Source organism: Fundulus heteroclitus, chromosome 2 (assembly GCF_011125445.2).
Source record: "Fundulus heteroclitus isolate FHET01 chromosome 2, MU-UCD_Fhet_4.1, whole genome shotgun sequence".
Lineage (NCBI taxonomy): Eukaryota > Metazoa > Chordata > Actinopteri > Cyprinodontiformes > Fundulidae > Fundulus > Fundulus heteroclitus.
Genome location: NC_046362.1, coordinates 18,441,663 through 18,464,695, shown reverse-complemented (window position 1 = coordinate 18,464,695; position 23,033 = coordinate 18,441,663). Strand labels below are relative to the sequence as shown.

The 23,033-nt window shown below is 40.2% G+C and overlaps 1 protein-coding gene across 1 annotated transcript; it reads left to right on the top strand.

The window, feature by feature from the left end:
• Nucleotides 1–1,170: 1,170 nt before the first annotated feature.
• On the top strand, nucleotides 1,171–22,796 carry gnrhr4 (gonadotropin releasing hormone receptor 4). Its single transcript, XM_012855064.3, has 4 exons — nucleotides 1,171–1,271; nucleotides 1,667–2,260; nucleotides 21,437–21,641; nucleotides 21,728–22,796. The coding sequence occupies exons 2-4, from the start codon at nucleotides 1,745–1,747 to the stop codon at nucleotides 22,189–22,191; spliced, it is 1,185 nt and encodes a 394-aa protein (XP_012710518.2). The 5' UTR covers nucleotides 1,171–1,271; nucleotides 1,667–1,744; the 3' UTR covers nucleotides 22,192–22,796.
• Nucleotides 22,797–23,033: the final 237 nt, after the last annotated feature.

The following is a 23,033-nucleotide window of genomic DNA, read 5'->3' as shown; positions in this document are numbered from 1 at the left end:
AGGACCCAGAATTCAGTCAGACAAGATCAGATAGCGTAAAAAACTGTTTGAGACGTAAACTGCTGCAGGTCGAGGACGAATCACCAGCGTAGGGGACAGGAACCACTGGAAGTGGAGACGACAGGTTAGTGACCAGAACGAGGCTTTGAGGGATGTAACGGTCACTGAAACTTCGGTCACTAACCTTCTCACAACCCGGAAGCAAGCGGGGATGGTGAGTGCAGGCTCCTGTTAGCGGGGAATGTCGCTGGTAAAGCCCAAATGTGATCCAGAGTCCGATCAGGGAAACTTTAATGATTTTACTCCTGGGACTGGCAGGAGCTCGGTGGTCAAAAATCAGGCACAGGGTCAGAACCGTGAAAACAGAATCAGGCAGGATAATCATAGAGGATAACCAGAGTCCGAAGTCCGAGAGCAGATCCAGAATCAGGGTACAGAAGCAGGTGAGAAATCCAGATGACACAATAATTAGGTCCAACAGGGGTTAAGCAGGTTTAGAGAAACAGGAAGCAGAATGGCAGGCAGGTAGGCAACAGAACGCTGGATTAAACTCACTGGTGGCTGGTAATAATCTGGCACTAGTGACTTGTCTGAGAGCTGGTGATATAGTCAGAGGTGCAGGTGGATCTGGTGGAAGCTGATGAGAAAGGGGCGGAGCTGCACAGGCGTGTCAAATGGAGAATCAGACCAGTGCCAAAATGAGGACACAAAGAGGATTTCTGTGGGGTTTGCCATGAGAAAATAGAAGAAACCTGAGTGTCAAAACCTAAAAGCCTTTGCATTTCACCTAAATCTCAAATGGAAATGTTTTTATTACTCATATCAGGCATGACAGCTTATTCAAAATGTTAATTTTGAATGGATCAAAAGGAACAAAACACACATATAAGTTGCGTTCCACAAAATCACCAAACCAAAACATAAATCCATCAATCCATTGTCCAACCGCTAATCCATGATGTTTTATATTTTTTTTAATAAAAAGGGATTTTCCCGTAGAATTTAAGGGGGAAAAATCGTATAAAGATTTTTTTTTCTACACACATTTATGTCCTGCGACATAACCTACATGCGGTGTGTTGTACGTAACCGTAAAAAGGAGCCCCTTGGGTTCGTGGCTGGATCAAACCCATCGACCCCAGCAGCAGTTCTGCGCGTCACGGTGGCTGGATGAAGCGGACTGAAGCAACAGCCGCAGACTGCAGTGGAGACGCGCTCTGTGAGATCACTCTACTAAGAGCGCTCACCGGCTTCGGCTCCTATCCATCCAGGTAAGACACATATTTTGTCTTTGGAAATTGTGTTATCAGCCAATGATTTACAGTATTTTTTTATAGAAACATAAAGAAACATAGAAATAGGAGCACACAATATAAAATGATTGAGATCACTACTTCAATTAATTATCCTGTACTTGTTACTGGCTTGTTATAGTATTTTGTGATGCCTTTTATCTACATAGCGTAATTCATTATACGTTTTTTTAAAACAGCTGTTAAAGTTAATTATTATGACTTCGCACGCCTTTAATTAAGCTTTCCGCTGTCAATTCTTACGCCTTGTGCAATGAAATGAGGACCTCTATTTTCTTTCTCTTGTGGCACATGTTGCGTCAAGAGGATAAACGGGTCATTAACCCCCCCATCTCTTTTCTCGTTTTTCTCAGTTTGAAGATGTTGGCCAAATCTAAAGTCTAGGTGTCCCGTTAATTTGTTCCCGTCTGTCAATCCCCGGGGGGTTCATTATGTTCCACCAACTGAAGGATCAGGCAGTGAATGGCAGCAGTCAGGGAGCCACCGTGGACTGCAATAAGAGCGCCGATGGGAACGCGCTCCAGCTGCCCACTTTTTCCACCGCAGCCAAAGTCCGAGTGATCATAACCTTCGCTCTGTGCGCGGTCTCTGCCGTGTGCAACCTGGTTGTCCTGTGGGCAGCCGGCAAAGGCGGAAAGCGCAAGTCGCACGTCAGGATCCTCATAATGAACCTGACGGTGGCGGACCTGCTGGTGACTTTCATAGTGATGCCCGTGGACGCGGTGTGGAACATCACGGTGCAGTGGCAGGCGGGGGACGCCGCCTGCAGGCTGCTCATGTTCCTGAAGCTTGTGGCAATGTACTCCTGCGCTTTTGTGACTGTGGTGATCAGCCTGGACAGACAGTCTGCCATCCTCAATCCTCTGGGTATCAGCGAGGCCAAAAGGAAGAGCAAAATCATGTTGACTGTGGCCTGGACCATGAGCTTGATCCTCTCCCTCCCTCAGGTAAGATGGCATTATTTTAACCCCAAACATCAAGGGAAAGATTCACATCAAACTTCAGTTACTCTATATTACGGAAGATGCGTGAAAGCTGGTGGTTGCTGAAAGACACAGATCTTAGCGAGTTAAAATATTTTTGAAAAGTTAATTCACATCAGTAATTCAATTCAAAAAGGCATAATTAAAACATTTCTAAATGCAGAAATGTATTGCTTTTTGTTGGCCTAATTATGGTAGAACTGCTGACTTGACAGCTGTCAGCAGGCAGTCACAGACCCTCCATAAAACCTCATTAGCAAAGAAGCAGCCGGTTGCTGTATCCAAGCATGTTAACAGGAAGTTGAGTGGAAGGAAAAACTGTCAGAAAAAGAGTTTTGTGGCCAGGTGGTTCCTTTGAATAGAATATTACATAAAACTAATGAAAATGATTGTAATATGAAATGTTACCCAACTGACAAGCATGTCAATGTACTGTGAAGTATGCACTTATTTCTTTGCCGGGCTCTCTCTTTGCTTGAATTACTGCATCAGTGTAGCATGGGATTGAGGCAATCAGTCTTTGGTTCTGATGACATATTAAAGAAACCCAGGTTGTTTCACGCACTGGCTTCAGCTGCAGTTCACACCTTGAGAATCTCCCCCAAAATTATAAACTGGCTTTGTTTTTACAATCCTCTCAGGGTTATCCCAGTTTTTTTTTTTGCACAGCTGTTTCTAACAAACATTTTCCATCCACTCAACCTTTCATTAATAGGTTTGCATTCTGCACTCTGAACAGCCTGCTTCATTGGCAATGACCTCTAGGAGGTTACAGTTCTTGCAAGGATTTCATACTGGCCAACTATCAAATCTTTCTATTGAACACCCTCTTTCAATGGTCCTATTTTATAATCACATTTTCTGGTAAATGGGGTTGAACTATGGGTTTTCAGTACCTGTAAACAACATTCACACTTAACGTATATAAGTACTGAAAATACATGACTGTATGTGCAATAGATTACATGTGTTTAACCCTTTGAATTGCATTACTAAAATAAAACAACTTTTTAAGGATAATATAGTTTCTTCACATACCCCTTATGATCAGAAGGAAAACACGTCTTTAAATGTAGCTCCACAAATCCTATTCTGTTTAAAGCACAAACAAGCTTTAGAGGAGGTTGAAGGTTCTGAAAATATACCAATTACAGAGTGATTAAATTAATCTGATCCACTGAGCATAAATGAGGCAGCTCTTCATCTAAATTAAATCGGATGTCTGATCAGGTGCAGCATGTCCATGCCTCATCTCTGTACACTGACTGCAGGTTCCTAAACGTCAGGGAGGAAGTAGCTAATCAAGCCTCAAAGCATCCCAAGAGCAAAAGAACAAAATTTCTCCCAATGCTTTTAAGTTATCTTATTTATTGCACAGTTTCCTACTGTGCAATAAATCTGAAATAGTCTGGATGGGAAAAAAAAAAAAAAACTCTTATCCAAATCTTTTCATTTAAAGTGACCTAAATAAGCTGCAGAAGGGAGATGGTAAAAAAAAATCTTGAAATGCATGACTTTTTTAATTAGTGCAATTAAAATGAAACAAACAAAAACAAATAATAACTATTCACATCCATGAAAGGATGTGAAAGGTTGATTCATCATTAAGATTATTTCTTGAGTTTATCTTTTTGATCTTTTGTACTGGTAACAGAAACTCCCATTTTGCTTAGAGAACCTTTGACTTCATCTAAATTTTAAAGTTATTTGACATTTTTTCAATTTATATGGCAATAACTTTCTCTGTTTATATACAATGTTTTTCTGAAAAATTATCATGTCCTGTCAGCGTAGTATCTGTTATTTTTTGTCTTTTAAGCTTCATTTATGCTCCATTTGTTAGTAAATATAAGCTTTTCTGTGGATACTTACCATTACAACACGACGTGACCATGGTTACGTCACTGTGCATGTGTGATGCTGTATCCTGGTTTACGTTTGGTTGGAGCTGTAATTTTCCTCGATTTTGTGGAAGGAGGCTCAGGGGAGGACTCATTGGAATTTGAAATAGGAATAGGTTGGGTTGGTCTGTCTCCCAAGGCGAGCTGTGGGTTTTCTGCGAGGCATTAGCATGGTCGCCTCGGTTTAGTAGCGGCGTCAATGGCAACCATCTGACTTCCTAATAGTTCTGCCGGTTGATGGCACCATGTCTGTTTATGTCAGCTCATCACGCCCACTGCTGGGGTTCTATTTAGGGTCAAAAAGGTCTATCAATACCCTATCTGGATGGACACTTGGAGTATATCCTTATTTTATTATAAGCAACGGGATTTTGGTCTTTTGGTATAGGCATATACCGTGACTATTTACCTTTTAATAGGTTTTCCTGTTTACACTTGTTTTCAACTCCTTTCATCTTAACCAAAGCAAGGTCTTGAGACCACATTCCTGCTTAGTTGGACTTTAAAAATTACCAGTAGTTGTAAATCAGTTTTGTCCATATTTTTTTTTTTTTTTTTTTACTTTATGCTGAGAGAAAGTGGAATGTCTTTCTTCAAATCTAATGATGTGTTCACACCGAATACGATTTTGCCACTTCTGCATGCTGTTTCTCGCCTGACATATCGCCGGCCGAACGCATGGTGGGCAACAACACTGCGGGCGACAAACCAGAAACAGTAATACAATGGCGCTATCTACTGACATTTTCACTGACCTGCTCACTTTTCTGCAGGCTTGGTTCTTTTTGGACTTGTCTTGGTAGTAACAATTGGTTGAGTCATACAACTCAGGCCAAACCAGAGACCTCTACTATCAGCTTGTGTTCCATGTTGAATGAAAACACTTCGTCTCCACCGCAGTCCTTCACCCCACGTCACAGCCACATCAAGTTCCTGATTGGTTGTCGCAGCTCGACAAGACACAAAAGTTCATATTTTTCAACTCCAACAACTGTCGACCTTGCATCCATTGCAGGTGTCATTTGCTCTGGCTTCACTTTAATTTAAAAAATTGTACCTTTTGTATTGCCAGAAACGTGTCTGTTGCATCGTTCCTGTGTTGCACCTGTATATACATAGAGATATCATGTAAATCTGTTGCACCTTTGGAGAGACCCCTAATCGAGATTTTGGTCATTTCCTATCACCGCTCACCCAGATTTGTAATTAAGAAGTACCAATAAAACCTTTTTTCGTCTTTTTGGATAAACTGAATATTTAATGTTGTTTACAATAAACTGTTATGACCAGAAAGACGGAAAACCCAATATTCAGACACAGTGTTGTGCTTTAAAAAGGTTTATCATTAATTTCCTGACCTAGTACAGTCAGGAAATTTCTGCAGAAACAAGCTGGAAGCTGGACTGGATGAAGGCAAGCAGAGTGGACTATAGAAGACTATAAACACTTCCAATGAGCAGGCGTGGGTCGGCAACAGGAGCGGGCAGAAACAGGCAGACAAATCTGTAGTGCTTGGCGACGTTTGTGGTCCACAAAATAGAACCCAGTGATACATCCTACAAGGACAAGATGAGAAGGGAAAACACAGTAAATGAGAACTTGGTCAAAAACAGGCAAAGGTCCCTTTGTAAGGACCTTTGTGCCTTCCCTTTCTGTCTGCTGAAATGAAATATAAATAGGTAGATGATCAGGTGAAGGAGATAAGCTTGATTGAGCCGCCAAGGGAAGCTGCTCACAGGTGCATCAGATAATCTTGACTGGAGAGGTGCAGGATGATTGTGGCAGCAAGCCAGAACATGGTAAATGGCTTGTAATTGTAGAGCGCTTTAACAATAGGGGGTTTTCAGCTGACGTCACGCTCACGTGACTACTCAGCGCGTCCGCCATATTGGGTGGCAGTCGTTTCGCACCGTTAACCTGCATTGTATGACGCCTTAGGCAGTATTGGAAGTGAACAATGGGGAAAACGTGTTTAATGGTTGGTTGCACGGCCCGTGGAGGTGGAGATCAACGCTTTCTATCGCCTACCAGCCGTAATAGTGAATCAGTGTGAAAAAAAAAAAAAACAGCTGTCTGAACAACGCCGTCACCTATGGCTGACACGGATATCCAGGTCCGATTTGGACGGTGTTAAGCTGGAATACGCCAGAGTCTGCGGTGCTCACTTTGTCACAGGTAATTAACTGTTAAGTATTTAAAACATATAAGAAGAATATATTAATAATAGGGCTTGGGCGTTATGACTTATTACTTTCCGCGGCTGTCGTGTTGACTGCCTCCGCCGCCTCTACTGCCTATTACTACCGCATACTGTACTCCCTCTCTCAGCCGTGTTTTAATTTGATTAATTTCACCTTAACTTGATTTCAACCATGGTAAACCGTTGCTGTATTGTGGGCTGTAACAGCGCAACACATGATCGCCATGGGAAAAACATAGAAACAGATTAATTTTCCACCGCTTTCCTGCCTGGAGGCGCAACCACGGAGAACAACTGTTAGCGATAACAAAGAGATCGTCGGCTCGCTTGGATCGCGGCTGTAAGACCGAACATAACTTTCCACAGTATCCCGATGTCAATGAGAGTGTGTTCTAAACGTTTGAAACACATAGCAGCTAGTTAAAAGTACATTACATGCGCGAGTGGTTGTTAGCGCTAACGGTTAGCATGAGCCAGAGCCCGGCTGAGCACAGCTTACCTTTGAACGAGTTACAGAGATAAAGAGATCGTCGGCTCGCTTGGATCGCGGCTGTAAGACCGAACATAACTTTCCACAGTATCCCGATGTCAATGAGAGTGTGTTCTAAACGTTTGAAACACATAGCAGCAAGTTAAAAGTACATTACATGCGCGAGTGGTTGTTAGCACTGGCGGTTAGCAGCTACTAAACTAGCATGTGCTAACCCGTCCGAGCGCAGCTTACCTTTGAACGAGTTGCTGTGTTCCCACTGTTTGCTGGCTTTATGATCTGCAGCTCCTACCGGCGCCAATACGGTAAATACAACTTAATTTTGCACTGGTCATTGTTCTGCTTAAATAATTAAAGCCGCGAGCGGCGTCGATCGGCCTTGCAGCCAAGCGCCTTCGCGCACCGCCCGCCGCTGGCGGGCGGTGCAACACATTTGCGTCGGATTGTTTACATTTTTACCATCTTATTAAAACTCACCCGTCCACGTATGATGGCGATTTCCTTGATGTACATAACCAGATGTGAACTGGTTGTGAGCCTCTAGATCCTTGTAAGCTCTCATTTCCTCAAGAGTGTGCAGAGGGGTTTTCACTGAACACCAGGTAATGCACTATGTCGCCGTGCTCTACATTTGGCCAATCATCTGGATTACGGCTAAACAAGGCACCTGGAGGGCATACGGGTCCATATGGTCGATCACGGAACATTTCCTCAGATATACGTCCTTATCTGGTCGCTCTAGCGTGCTGGCGTACTTATCCATTCGCGATACGATAATACGTGTAAGACAACTAGAGATAAGGAAGTGTGCCACCCAATATGGCGGACCGGAAGTTGGCCAGTGACGTCAGTGAAAACACCCTATTCAACGACCCCAAAGTGCTTTACACTACAGTCAGTCACCCATTTACATGCTCATTCACACACTGGTGGTGGTGAGCTATGTTAGTAGCCACAGCTGCCCTGGGGTAGACTGACAGAAGCGAGGCTGCCATACATCGGCGGCCCCAGACCCTCTGACCAAAGTGTCTTGCCCAAGGACACAACAACAGTGGGAGCAGGGGATCAAACCGGCAACCCACCAGTTACGGGACAAATCCCCCAACTCCTGCACCCATGACAAACAGCTATCAGGGTTAGAGCTGTTTCTCTCCACATCACATGAAATATACAAATACAATCAAATCCTCCTCATTATAGGACAGAGAGAGAGAGAGAGAGAGAGAGAGAGAGAGAGAGAGAGAGAGAGAGAGAGAGAGAGAGAGAGAGAGAGAGAGAGATTCAGGTGTGCAGTAAAAAAATACAGTTCACTAATAAGACTAAAGGTTTACAGAGATGACATTTTACCATGTCTTTAGCAATTAGTATCATTAGCGTGCTTAGCATTCCTAAATGTGAAGGTTAGTGTCTGTGTGTATTACCTGTAAAATCTCACGAGCCTTCACTTAACTGTAGGACTAACGCAGAATGTTCCATAAGAGGTAAAATTGGACTTTGCAGAAGGATAACAAAGCTGTTCTTCTTTAAAGAACAACTTACATTCAGCCTTCTATTTAATAGGTTTAGATCTCCCCCTGTGTTTATGTTAAACCTGGAAGATCAGCTGACCCAGGTCCCTGAGAAAATAAAGTCTCTTTACAAGAAGTTAAATAAACCTGCCATGCTTCCTGAAACTTTCTTTTTAACACATAGCCACTTAACAAATACTAAACATAGCAAGTGGAGCCCTGTTTTGTCCATTAATGTGAAATGTATATACTGTTAAAAAATAAAGGGAACACTAAATAACATCCTACATCTGAATGAATGAAATATTCTTAATAAATACTTTGCTCTTTATATAGTTGAATGTTCTGACAACAATATCACATAAAAAATTATCAATGGAAATCAAATTTATTAACCCAAGGAGATCTGGATTTAAAAATTAAAGTGAAAAAGAAAACACACTACATTGATGTAATGTCCTTAAAGCAAGTCTAAATGAGGCTCAGTAGCATGTGTGGCTTCCATGTATCTGTATGACCTGTATAACACCTGGGCATGCTGCTGATGAGGTGGTGTATGGTCTCCTGAGGGATCTCCTCCCAGACCTGGACCAACACATCCACCAACTCCTGGACAGTCTGTGGTGCAACATGCCGTTGGTGGATGGAGTGAGACACGATGTCCCAGATGTGCTCAATAGGATTCAGGTCTGGGGAACGAGCGGGCCGGTCCATAGTATCAATGTCGTCATCTTACAGGAACTGCTGACCCACTCCATCCACATGAGGTCTAGCATTGTCTTGCTTTAGGTCCTAAAGTTTAGGAGGAACCCAGGGCCAACCACACCAGCATATGGTCTCACAATGGGTCTGAGGCAGGGGCTGTTCTAGACAGGGGCCAACAGGGGCCCATGCCCCTGTAGAAATGGTTATGGCCCCTGTACTAAAGAGAAATACACTTCTCATAATTATTTGCAATGGCAAAGAAACCATAACTGATTGGTTACTTTGACCAATTTTATTTTTTACCTATACAGTTTTACTCTTAGAAGGATTTAAAAATTAAGATGTTTCACGTTTAGCTTTAGCCGTATTGACCTGGGGGCAAGTTTTCAACTGCTAGATCAGGGGGTCTGAAACCTGCAGTTCCAAAACCACAAGTGGCTCACTTAATATTATTACACAGTTAAATATTGCCATTTTATTGTTTAATTTTTTTGTTCTGTGCCCCTGTGAAAAAACACTGGCCCCACCTTGGCCCCCCTGGTAAATTTGATCTAGAGCCGCCACTGGTCTGAGGATCTCATCTCTGTACCTAATGGCAGTCAGACTACCTCTGGCGAGCACATGGAGGGCTGTGTGGCCCCCCAAAGAAATGCTACCCCGCACCATTACTGACCCACTGGCAAACTGGTCATATTGGAGAATGTTGCAGGCAGCAGAACGTTCTCCACGGCATCTCCAGACTCTGTCACGTCTGTCACATGTGCTCAGTGTGAACCTGCTTTCATCTGTGAAGAGCACAGGGCACCAGTGGCAAACTTGCCAATCTCGATGTTCTCTGGCAAAAGTCAATAACCTGCATGGTGTTGGGCTGTAAGCATAACCCCCACCTGTGGATGTCAGGCCCTCATACAGTGGCTCCTCCACAAAAGTTTCATGGGGAGGCAGATGGGGCCACTTAGACTCTTTTAAGTCTAAGTGGATTTTATTCTACTGTTGTAGTAAAGCTGCCTGTAGAAACCTATGTTAAAAACTTAACGCCTACTAATATCTTTTGGTTTATTGTTTGATTTTTATTGTTACCAATGATCTGAAGTGCATAGACCAATAACAGCACAGTTAACATTTTGAGTTGAACAATTCCTTTTCATTGTGTAATCATATTAGGTAAAAGGTATACATTTATTAATTTATTGAAAAAAAAAAACAATTACTAGGGGAAAGTAGATACTGGCAGATACAAATAAAAGCGGGATAGAAGGTCAAGAAGAGCGGCTGCCTTGCCAGCTGTGCATAATGGGAGGAAATGCTAAACTGATGCCACTACAATTTACACTGGCGAGTGGGGTGGCCAGGACCCCCTGGTGGCGCCATTGCCCTCATACCACCCTCATGGAGTCTGTTTCTGATTGTTTGAGCTGACACATGCACATCTGTGGCCTGCTGGAGGTCATGTTGCAGGGTTCTGGCAGTGCTCCTCCTGTTCCTGCACAAAGGTGGAGGTAGCGGTCCCGCTGCAGAGTTGTTGCCCTCCTACGGCCTCCTCCACGTCTCCTGATGTACTGGCCTGTCTCCTGGTCACGCCTCCATGATCTGGACACTACGCTGACAGACACAGCAAACCTTTTTGTCATAGCTTGCACTGATACCCCATCCTGGATGAGCTGCACTACCCAGGCCACTTGTACCTGGGTTGTAGACTCTGTCTCATGCTACCACTAGAGTGAAAGCACCACCAGCGTTTAAAAGTGACCAAAACATCAGCCAGAAAACAGAGAAACTGAGAAGGTCAGTGGTCACCACCTGCAGAACCACTCCTTTATTTGGGGTGGGGGAGGGGGGTGGGGGAAGTTGAGTGCAACAGTGATTGTCAATCAGTGTTAAGTGGACAGTTTGATTTCATAGAAGTGGGATTGACTTAGAGTTTTTTAGCAGTATCTATCTATCTATCTATCTATCTATCTATCTATCTATCTATCTATCTGTCTGTCTGTCTGTCTGTCTGTCTGTCTGTCTGTCTGTCTGTCTGTCTGTCTGTCTGTCTGTCTGTCTGTCTGTCTGTCTGTCTGTCTGTCTGTCTGTCTGTCTGTCTGTCTGTCTGTCTGTCTGTCTGTCTGTCTGTCTGTCTGTCTGTCTGTCTGTCTGTCTGTCTGTCTGTCTGTCTGTCTGTCTGTCTGTCTGTCATTCTGGAAATGTCATGTTGTGACATCCCAACATTAAACAAAAAAAAAAAATCAACTTGTCTATATGTGTCAAATAATTTGGATGGAGATATGACAAGCTATGGAGTTGCTAAATTGAGTTTGTAAAGGAGGTTTCTGTAGCAACACATTTTTTTTTTTGTTTTTGTTTTTTTGCTAAGACCTACAAATAAGGAGCACCTAACAAGATATTCTGTCTGTTGAAATGCAATTTACCCAGAATGCACTGCAAGGAAAGGACATGGGAAGCTTGAGAAATTAGGGAAATGCCTTTGTTTACACCTCACAGTGGCTTAAGTCCCAGTGGAAAAACAAATATTTTGTTCCTTTTTGGAATTCAGAAAAAAATCAGACATTAGTCTCTCTATATTTTAGCATACAGTAAATTAATATATAACAATGCAAGTATTTATTTGAACAAGGCCGTCTCTTCAAATAACTTTCACAGAGACCTCTTGTGTTAAAGACAGTTATTTGGATTTTTTTTTTTTGCACAAAGGTGATATGAAGGTTGAAGCAAATATCAATGAGTATTGAGGCAAAAACATCCAATAAAAAACAAGAGCCTAATATAAGCTAGGGAATGCAGCTGGCTTACTGACTCATCACTGTTGCTGAAAAACATCCAAAGGTTACAGTCCACCTGTATCTACACAAAATCTCTTCATGCAACATTGAAATAGTCAATAAGAGTATAAAGGTAAAAAAAAATAAAAATAAAAAAAATCACTGACTGGAGAAAAATGTCAAATTCATGAGTAACGTTGATTTTGACTGATGCACAAAACTAGTTCTATGCCATTTCTGTTAATAATCAAATCAACATTCGGACCAGTGAGTGAGTGTGTACATCTTCATTTCCAGCAAACTCTGAAAAGGATTGCAATTTCACTATTTATCAAGTGCATTTGCAAGTGTCAAATCATATGTACATTTCTCCCCAAAACCAGTAAGAGAGCTTATTTAACATTTGCTATATGTTTGCTTTAAAAAAAATATAGGAAAATGTATCAGCTTGTGGTACAGATCAAGGTAATGGCAAAAAGGCTTAATCATAAATAGGAAAACCTAAAATATTTTTCACACAAGGAATCAGGGAAGACTCACAGGAACTGAAATACATTGGGCATGGAAGAACAATGTAACAGGAGAAAAAAGTTGATGGAATAAAACAGTTGAATGATGAAACCAGGGAGTTTAAACACAGGTGGAGGTGTGGAGAAAAGTGAAGAAGAGCAAAAGCGAAAGGAATGAGAAATTACCTATAGTTGAGAGCAATGAGGGCAGAGTACTCAGAGCCAGACAGGGGGGAAACACAGGGTAGAAACAGAATATAATGTCAAATGAACTACAAAGAATGAACAGTGTGTATAGATCAGTATCAGTATTTCATCCATCCATCCATTTTCTAACACGTTTATCCCTATTGGGGTCCCGAGGGGTGCTGGTGCCTATCTCTAGCTGTCAATCGGCGAGAGACGGGGTACACCCTGGACAGGTCGCCAGTCTATCGCAGAGTGTCAGTGTTGTTATAATACTGATGCTCTATACAAGAAGGATCAGAGCAGACTCTACGGTAGCTGAGAGGGAGTGGCTGGATAAGCTCATTAGGAGGGTCAGTTCTATCCTGGGATGACCCCTGGACCAGTGTAGGTGGTAGGAGACAAAAGGACTGTAAGAAAAATAGCATCACTGATGGGCAACGTCTCCCACCCCATGCATGGAGCTGTTGCAGAGCCGGAGAGCTCGTTCAGTGACAGACTGCTGCATCCAAGATGCTCAAAGGAGCGCGTCCGCAGGTCGTTCCTCCTGACTGCTGTCAGACATTATAATCTCTGCTGCTCTCAACAGCCTCAATAACTGTTTACATTATGCTAATGGTTGCACGGGTTCTGATCTGATCATTAATTATTTACACTTTCCCCCATATGCTAAGGTAACTTGCACAGGCCTTAGTCGCTTTGGGAGGCTGCTGCATTATCATGCACATTGCCTATCGTATTATCATGTGTTATGTAAATAGGCTGGAGTATTTCTACAGTTAAATATTTTACACTGTGCAATATTTGCTCTGGTATTTACTTTTTATCCCCTTTTCCTGGTGTTTCTTTAATTTTGATTAGACTAGTTTGTTCCTTTTTTCCCTCTTTTCATTGCTAATAATTGTGTGTAACTGTCTGTGTGTTTGCCACAGTCACACCCGGATTTTCCCATTGTGGGACAATAAAGGAATTCTTATCTTAACCAAATTACCAGTGAATGAACTAGAAACAAATTCCACTGACCAGTCCACAGAAGGAAGAACCAAAATACAAACAAGCACTCAAGGACAAATGGCAGAGGGGATTAACTAAAGAAATTATGATCCAGAAAACCAAAAGAACCAGTCAAAACCAAATACACAAAAGACAATCAAAACACAAACACCTTGAGATCATTCCACTTGTGGATTCTATAAAAACCCAGACAACATGAAAGTATGGGCTCTGTGATAAAGAAGAAAAGACAGTCAAAACTGCTGACCCCTGAAAAACCTTGTTGTTGAATTTCTTCTCCAATAAGTTCCTAGAAATGTAAACCCTGTTCCATGTAGCCCATTTTGTTGTTTATTTTCTCACATTTGACAGATCAAAAGGAAACAATCTCTGAAAACTGGTTTGCATATTAAAGTGACGCTGTAGTCTTCGAGTGCCAAGACTCTCATCTCCCAACAATCAGAAGCAAATGAAGACCACGGCTTTTGATGGAGATGTTAGATTCAGATTTCTAGGAAGGGCCTTTTTTCTTTATTTTCTGAACATGAATATTGTCATGATATGTGGGTTTAATAGGTAAACACCACTGCAACATCTAATCGCTGTTGATTAATATTATGAACACCGGATTCCTATTAATTCTCAGTATCTCTGCTATGGAAGGTCACAGAATCCATTTTCACTTTACAAACAAAATGAGGCAACATAAAAGCAAAGGTCAATGCCACTATTTGTAGTTTGCACATGGTGTTAGTTACATAGGTGCTTCTAAATTCAAAACACACACACACACACACATATATATATATATATATATATATATATATATATATATATATATATATATATATATATATATATATATATAAAGCATAGTTACTGATGCTATGTACAATATTTTGTTCCTTATTGCACAAAAAATATATTTTGGCTGTATGAAATAGATTTATTTAGTTATCACCTTACCAGAAAGAAGACTGACTGCTATATTTGTAATCAGAGCCGACCTTTTTTAAGCGGGCTGGCTGCACATTTATTTTATTTTACTGCACTCTTGGAATGTAAAACCCTCCATGTAGCTAAAAATGTTCACGCTTCAGGTCCATTGCTGACTGTATTTTGGGTTTGGCTGAACCCAAAATCCTTGTTGATCCTTGTTGCACTAATGCAGCACCCAGAGGTTCCCGTGTGAAGCATATTGCACATTTAATTGGAAACTGGTAAAAAAAAAAAAAACACATTGGATTAGATACTATAAGTAAAAAGTATTATTCAGAAATATATTTATTGTGTTTCCTTGGTGTACAGAAACCTTTGGCTGTATTTCCAAAAAAGGAAATCTTTTTAGTAAATAACAGAATAAATTCTCAGGTTGAAAAAAAAATCAACTTTGACACTATTCACTGAATGTTTACTGATGAAATCATTAACATCTGTTAAGTGTGAATATCAGTCAAAAATGCAGATACAAGGTTTTTGTATGAGGGTATCAAAACTTGATACCCTCAGTTTTTTTGGAAAACATGTCAGGCGCATGTCAGTCCACATTTGTGTTGTATCATCACTTCTTTTTTTTTATCTTTTTGAGTATTTATTTATTTTTTTTGTAAAATGTTTTCCATTTGATATTGTAATTTTAATATCTTAGTTAGGCAAAGTATTTATTTGTTAAAGGTACAGACTCCAGACAGATCAGTTATGCTGGTGCTACCAGGTTGTTGTGCAGTTTCAGGATGTGCAGAACGTGATTTGACTCTGTCTTTTGGAACTAAACAGGATCTTAATTAAAAAAAATTGAGTGCCACCATGTTCTTCTCATGAACTCGCAGACACTGTTCAGTGTGACTGATGCCTACACAAACATATAAGTTAGAGATGAAGTGTAATCAAATCTACAAAAACACTGTATGCAAGAGTACAAAAGTGTGTGATCAAGCAAACCTCATTACATTTTTTCACTTCCCTGCCAATCTAGTTTTCATGAGCAGCTTGCCTCCTGCATCACAAATGGAAAATTGAAACCCACATTGCTTGTGTAAAAGAAAAAAAAAATCTTTGAAAGGTTTATTTTTCCATCTTGTCTACTGTGGGTTATTCGAGGTCATGACCCAAATGTGAACAAAAATGGCACACAAAAACCAAACCTTTAAATACAGCATTTCTAGTTACTCCATGTTACACACAAGACGTTTAAATGGCCAAGAGTGCAGTGCACATTTGTTTTCAACTGCAAGCATTGGCTGTGATACAGCTATTCCATATTTCAGTGTACTTTTCTTTAGAAATTTCTTTTTGTACTTTTCTGGCACCTTTAGTGCCAGAATTCATTGTTATTCTTTTACTTCCAAGGTTTTTAATATCCCGCAATACCAACATGATTCATTTAAGACTGGCCAACATCGGGTCTCCATCCAATACTGTATTAAAATAAAAATAAAAATCAATGGCATGTACGTGCTTGTAAGCTCAGGGGAAAATTCACAAAGGTATATGTGAATAAACCTGAGTTAGAGTGTCTTTCTTAATTTGAAAAAGGACACGAAGGCTGATCTGTTCCTAAAACAGTGTCACTGAGCGATTAATGTCTTTTTGCACTGATGGTGTTTATTCCATTTAATATGGCCTTCATGGATACATATGGGAAAAGCCAGCCCATATTTATGTATGTTAAAGTAATTTTGTAATTCAAGTACATTTAGCAAAAAAAGCTTTGCCTTTTCAATGACCAGAGTAGTCAATCCTCTAAAAGTGGAAGTGGTAATTTTGGCTCAAGAAAAAAAAGCTATTGCATTTCTAGATAAAAAAATAAAATAAACTAATAAATAGTCTAGACTAAAAAAGACAGAATGTATCTTCTATTTCTGCAACGTCTATTATTTTAGAAAATAATGTCTCTTTTCAAATACCGAAATGTGGTTTAAAATGCTGCTTTTTTTACATTAAAAATTTATATTGGAGCATTTCAAATTTTGAAATGCTCCAACAGAAGCTTTACATGCAGAGGTTAATAAACCGATACCAAATGAATTAACTCCACAAAGGTGATATGTTTATGTTGTGCAATTTAGGTGAGGCACACACGCAACTCCCTGTCCCTCTCCACTAACACTTGCTTTATGAAAGAAGAGAGGATTTTTTATTTTATTTATTTTTTTGAATGATATAAATGAACATTGCCGGTAACATGCAAAAACCAGCCGCCACAGAGATGCTTTCTTTCCCCAGTCAGCTACAGATGGATGTGCCCTTCTGCTTCTGAAACACTTTGAACACGTTTTGTGTTGTTTCTCCAAAAAAAATCCATGAACCATTTTGTGTTGTTTCCCCCAATAAATCCATGAATATTACACAGAACATTGGGTGCTTTTCAGAAGTTGATAGCAGCATTTGTGTAATTTACTCATTAAATACTTTTAGTTGTCCTCAATATAAAATTAGTTACACAAAGGGCATTAATTCATTTCTGCTTAGAGTTTAGCAATTATCTTTTTCTTACTTTACGTTCCAGTAACTTTTAATGAATTAAACACTTTTCATCAGGTGAGAAAAAAAATCTTTTGTGAGTATTTTTTTTATTGTAAATAGCTTTACATACTGCTAAAAATTATGTTATGTGTGGGATAAAAAATCTGCTGTATGGGCATAACTACTACATAATTGTAACATTTGATGTGACCTTCATTGCTGATTTTGCCACAGTTCACTTTGTTTTAAAAGATTTATATTTATTGTATCCCCTCAAAACTAAAGATGAACTTGATCAATACCTAAACATGTATTTAAAAACATTCATTTGTCATTTGTGAGCAACAACAAAAAAAAGCCCTTGCCATACAATTAATGTATTAGGAAACTAACTCAAATTTAGTTTGCTAATTAAAAATGGAACATTTCCCATTCCTGCCATGTGAAATGTCATAAAGCAGACGGGTTAATCGTTTCCTAGGCAGATACTTTTGTCCCTCATTTTCTTTTACCGTGAGCACCTTCAACAATTTGCATCAAATGTCTTAATAAAACTTCTCCTCAGTCCTGAGCGGCGGCCAGGTGTTTAAATTCAGCTCACGTTTCCGCCCTGCAGCTTACACTTTCTCTAAAGGCCACTGTGATAGCCGCCCTCAATTCGAATGGTTTCATGTCATTTCATTAAAAACAATCTAAAATTAACTATGAAATGGAAAAGATTTAGAAGGTGGGAAAACTAGATTGAAAGTAATATCTGGATTCAACTGTTAGGATTTCAAATTATTTGTCTAAAAAGTTTTTTGTTTGCTTGTTTGTTTAGCGGCAAATAGAAAATTAAGGATCTGTTTTAGCATTAACCTAGCGCTAGATACATAAGAGACAGCTCCCTGTTGAGAAGTAGAAAACCATTCACATACTGTCATCATGCATAAATAAAACCTCAGTGGAATGAACAAGCTATAACTCCAGTGGATAACCCTATAACTCCAAATGCATCATTTTTGATACAAAAATTTCTGAGACCTCTACCTCATCAACAAAGTCAGTATTTTTCTAAACGTACAATTTACAACATATAAAGGAATGTATTTTACAAACGCATATAAAAATGCAGAAAACATGAGGGAAATTTATTTTTTGGTCTAATGTATCAATTACGATACAAAGACAATTTAAAAGCCTAACCTTTTGTTTTAAGCCACCAAGAATTTTTATTTTTTTTTAAAATGTGAAGTTTCCTCACAATTACCTGTATCAGACTTTAGAGGGTTTAGGTTAAAACCAATCAGTCTCATATTCTGCTAAAATCACTGCCATAATCTCAACATAAATATGAAGGATGGATGTTTTATTTTTTTACCTTTACATAAAAGTGAGATCACATAAATAAGACGCAATCACTTCAATGAACAAAAATATCAGTTGGAACCAGCAATTTTAACTATGAAATGTCCATCCAGCCACATACACACTTACATCAAGGGCAACTTAGAGTAACCAATTGACCTTAACAATCACGTTTTTGGGCTGTGAGAGGAAGCCGGAGTACCCAGAGAAAAGCCATGCATGGACAGGGAGAACATGCAAACTCCATGCAGAAAGCAAACCTCTGTATTGAAGCCAGGACCTCCTAGCTGCAAGGCAACAATGCTACCAAATATGCCACTGTGGAGCCACCTATAAACTATATTAGATGTAATTAGGGCTGGACGATATAGATAAAAAGCATATTGATAAAATAGAAATCGTATTGATCGATATCGATAATTATCAACAAATTCAAATCATATATTTTAAATGCAGCCCTGACATTTTATGCTGTTGCTTAGCGACCTAATTTTAGATACAGAACACACAAACACTGAATTCAAACTCAACCCTTTATTCAAAAAAAACACCTGCTCTTTGAACTCTTTGAAAGGGTGGGCGGGGCTTGGTGACTGAGCATTCCTGGGTCTGTGTTTGTGATTGGTTTGGAGGATGTAACGATATGATATCAACCTACATGGCTTAAATGCATAAGGAAGGAAAACTTTTACTCTTTTAAACTTTTTATTGACCCTTTTTTCTATCATCGATATACGTCTGTCGATCGATATCTATTGTTATTGAATTATCGTCCAGCCCTAGATGTAATTTCACAAAACCAGTCTCTATTCAGTGAAAAGTAAGGCAAGGTGAGTTTATTTATATAGCTCTGTTTCAGTAACAACAACATTCAAATTGCTTAAAGAAACATACAAACAAAATAAAAAGAGATACAGTCTTTCTAGACCACTGACTATTATGACTGACTAAATGTTATCTAAACCGTTTAATGGTCCGATATTTATCAAAAGTTGGTCAACGTCTCAGAAGTTATTTTTTTGATTGATTGATTGATTGATTGATTGATTGATTGATTGATTGATTGATTGATTCAATACAGTAGTCGTCGTTCCAGCAGGTAGATTGTTCAAGCCCCTTTCAGTCAATCCTTTCTGGAGTTCTGGAGGCCTCGGCATCAACTCAAAGTCTCAACACCTGATAAGGGTTGAAGTCAACTCAACATAGTACACCACTGATATACTTTTGGGATGTAGTCATAAACCTGTAACCTCAATAGACTGTAAGAGGTAAATACAGCACTATGAAAAGAGTTTGAAGTAGTGAAATGATACAAAGCAAAGAGCGCAGCAGCAGTAGCATTGTGAGCATACTGTTGCACACTGAGCAGGAACACTGCATGATCTACCAGTGTCCGTCAGATCGGATAAAAAAAGCTTTAATCAGCAGAATCTAATACAGTAAATAACATGCTGAGGATGGTGTGCAGCACCGTTTCTTGAATTTAAAGCACTTACCATACCAGATTCCATAGGGATCATAATACTGAGCTCAAGCCTGTGGGAGATTGAAAGGTCACTCTGTCTAGCAGGCTGCTAGTTCTGTCAGAGGTATTTTGGGTGTCTTCGTGGTCTCCCACTTTTAGTACCAAGTTAGATATAAATTGAAAGGTGCTGTTGAAGGTTACTGAGTGACATTGAGCCAATGCATTGCATGGAGGAAAAACAAAATAGGAAGTCTTATTTTGTCTTGGGAAGTGAGGCCTCTGACCTTGTTCAGCAGTGCAAAGGCTTGTTCTGTGTTTGAATCTCTGCATACTGTTGAGTGTGTCCTTTCAGGGGTGTTAGACACCATGAAGGGCTGATCAGCTAATCAGAGGTGGACTTTGGGTAAAACAGGAGCTGTCAACATTATACAGTGAACAAAAAGAAGGAATTTTTTTCCAAACTTTTTTTGTTTTTGGATTCCCCTAACTTGGTTTGTCCCTGTCGGTAACCTCATCGGCTTTGGATTTCTGAACATCGACCAGGAGTCCGTCGCCTGTCCCATGGACCAATGCCCCACATAGCTCTTGGATCTATGACCCTCACCTGGATTATGGATCCCCCTCAAGTCCCTATGATCTTCCTTAGTGCTGAGCCTAAAGATGTCTGTGCCCTCCAAGGCACAGTCGTGACGCCCCGTCATTGTGACGTCATCACCCTCTGGATCCAAGGAGAACCTCAGGAACCTACGATCAGGACCATTCCCACCCACCTGGATTCTGAGAAGATTAGTGGCTTTATCTCTAAGTTCCCCTTTGCTCTTTGAGTCCTCCACAGCCACTAACCTCTCTCTCTCCCTTGCAGTTGTTCCTGAGTGCTCCCTGCCATCTCCTGTTTCCCACCTGAAAGTTTACTTTAATAAACATTTTTAAAAAGCTCCCTGTGTACGTCTGAATGTCCTGGTTCTGTCTGTGAAATTCCATGATTGGAAGAAGCAAACAGAGAGAAGATGATTACATGTAGTTAATGGCCTGAAGTCAGGGACTGAAGTACAGCCTCTATATTTGGTGTGTCTGCTCTCCCACCGAGCCACGCAGCAACTCCACAAGCCCCATTATTCTGACTAAACCAAAAAAATCAACAACCTGCTAATCTGTACAAGGATGGGTTGAGTTTTAAAGTTACTAATTAGCTAAAGCATGTAATTCTATTGAATATAAACAGATTCAAATTGAATTGAATTTGTTAAGCCTTTCTAAATGAGCCAAATATGATTATTCGTATATGGAACGTGGACATGTATTTACTTGCATTAAGACAAAAACATTTTAAGCACTCCGATTGCAAATGCCGTTGAAACATTTATATGCTGGATTCCAGGATGCCGCATGCATGGAATAACATGGCTAAACCTGAGAGTCTTTTTAATGAGACCTGGAAAGAAGGCATACTTCTGGGTCAGAGTTAAATTCTGAGATGTCTGTGGGCTCCACACTTCCAACATAAAGAAGAAAGCACAATAGGCAACAGTTTTAACTCATTAAAATGTGGCCTCTCTGACATAAAATTTAGGCTTAATAGAGATATTCTTTGCATTTTTCTCTACAGATGTTTATTTTCCGCAACGTGACCATAACGGTGCCAGAGAACTTCACCCAGTGCACCACCCACGGCAGCTTTGTCCATCGCTGGCAGGAGACTCTCTATAACATGTTTACATTCACCTGCCTCTTCCTCCTGCCCCTGATCATCATGATTTTCTGCTACACACGAATCCTTGTGGAGATATCCAGCCGCATGGCTCAGAACAACAGTAAGTCACAAGTTTTGTTTTATTTATTTTCATTGTCAGGTCTAAATAATTTCCCATAAAGGGGATGGTATTTTCCTCTCTTCCAGCTCTGTCCAGAGACATCCATCTCCGCCGTTCGCACAGTAACATCCCCAAAGCTCGGATGAGGACTCTGAAGATGAGCATTGTCATCGTGACTTCGTTCATCATCTGCTGGACGCCGTACTACCTGCTCGGCCTGTGGTATTGGCTGTTTCCTGAAAAAATGGAGGAGACGGTCTCTCATTCGCTCACTCACATGCTGTTCATATTTGGCCTCTTCAACGCGTGTTTGGACCCCATCACCTACGGCCTGTTTACGATTCATTTTCGCCAAGGGCTGAGGAGACGGCGTCAAGATTCGAACACCCCGACCGAGTTTGGAAACAACACGTGTATGGTGCAAGTGTCTTCCTTATCACCTCGCAGGCAGATCGCCGCTGGTAGTTCCAGTAAACAGACTAGGGAGGTAAATGACAGCAGCAACCCGAAAAACGACTCAAGTTCTGTCATTTCAGTGAGTGAGGTTTAATAGCTGGAAGCCTTTAGGGGAGAAATGGCCATCTTTATTTATCAATGCCCTGTTCGGTGATTTTGTCCTGTAAAGCCTCCTGTGTTGTCTTTAGTCCTATATGAACGGCATAAGCATTATCTGTGGACCCCATATAATAAATTAATTACCCCCCCTACGTCTGCTTTTTATGTGGCGCATTCGCATGGGATAACCAAAAATTGACATTCTGAAAATTACGGACGTCTCCTGGATGTCTGTAAATTTAATCTGGATCTGGACCTGGATCTAAAGCCGCTTGAATATTTTGAGTTTTTGGCCTTGTTTTTAAATGTGAAGTCACTTATTTGGGCTTGCTTGTTTTTTTTTTTTTTTACAAGCAACAAAACCTTCTCCTGTCTATCGTGCAGTACAACAAGAGGTATTAAGAGAGAAAAACACTGCAATGCAACTTCCATTCTTCACCAGAAGCAAATAAAATCGCAAACTGCCTAATCACTTATCGAATCTCATCCATTTATTTTAAAATCGTGTTAGATTGGTATTATCGCAGGATCTCAAAGTTCAGCAAAATATAGTAGTTAATTTGCAGGGGAACTTTTACTTTGCAAATTACTGACATGGCCGATTTGAATTATTACAAATCGCATGTGGTCCTTAGGTAATACTAATCCTGTCAGAATAGAACTTTTAAAGTGAAATTATGTCAGAAATGTCTCATTTCAACCACACTCAGTGCTAATGTAAATATTTAAAAAAAGCAAATGCAGAATTTAACATGCAACTGTGTTCCTTTAAAACTACGAAAAACAACAAGAGTTGTGTTGAGAGAAACCTTTTAGCTCCAGACCCTTGGGAAGTTT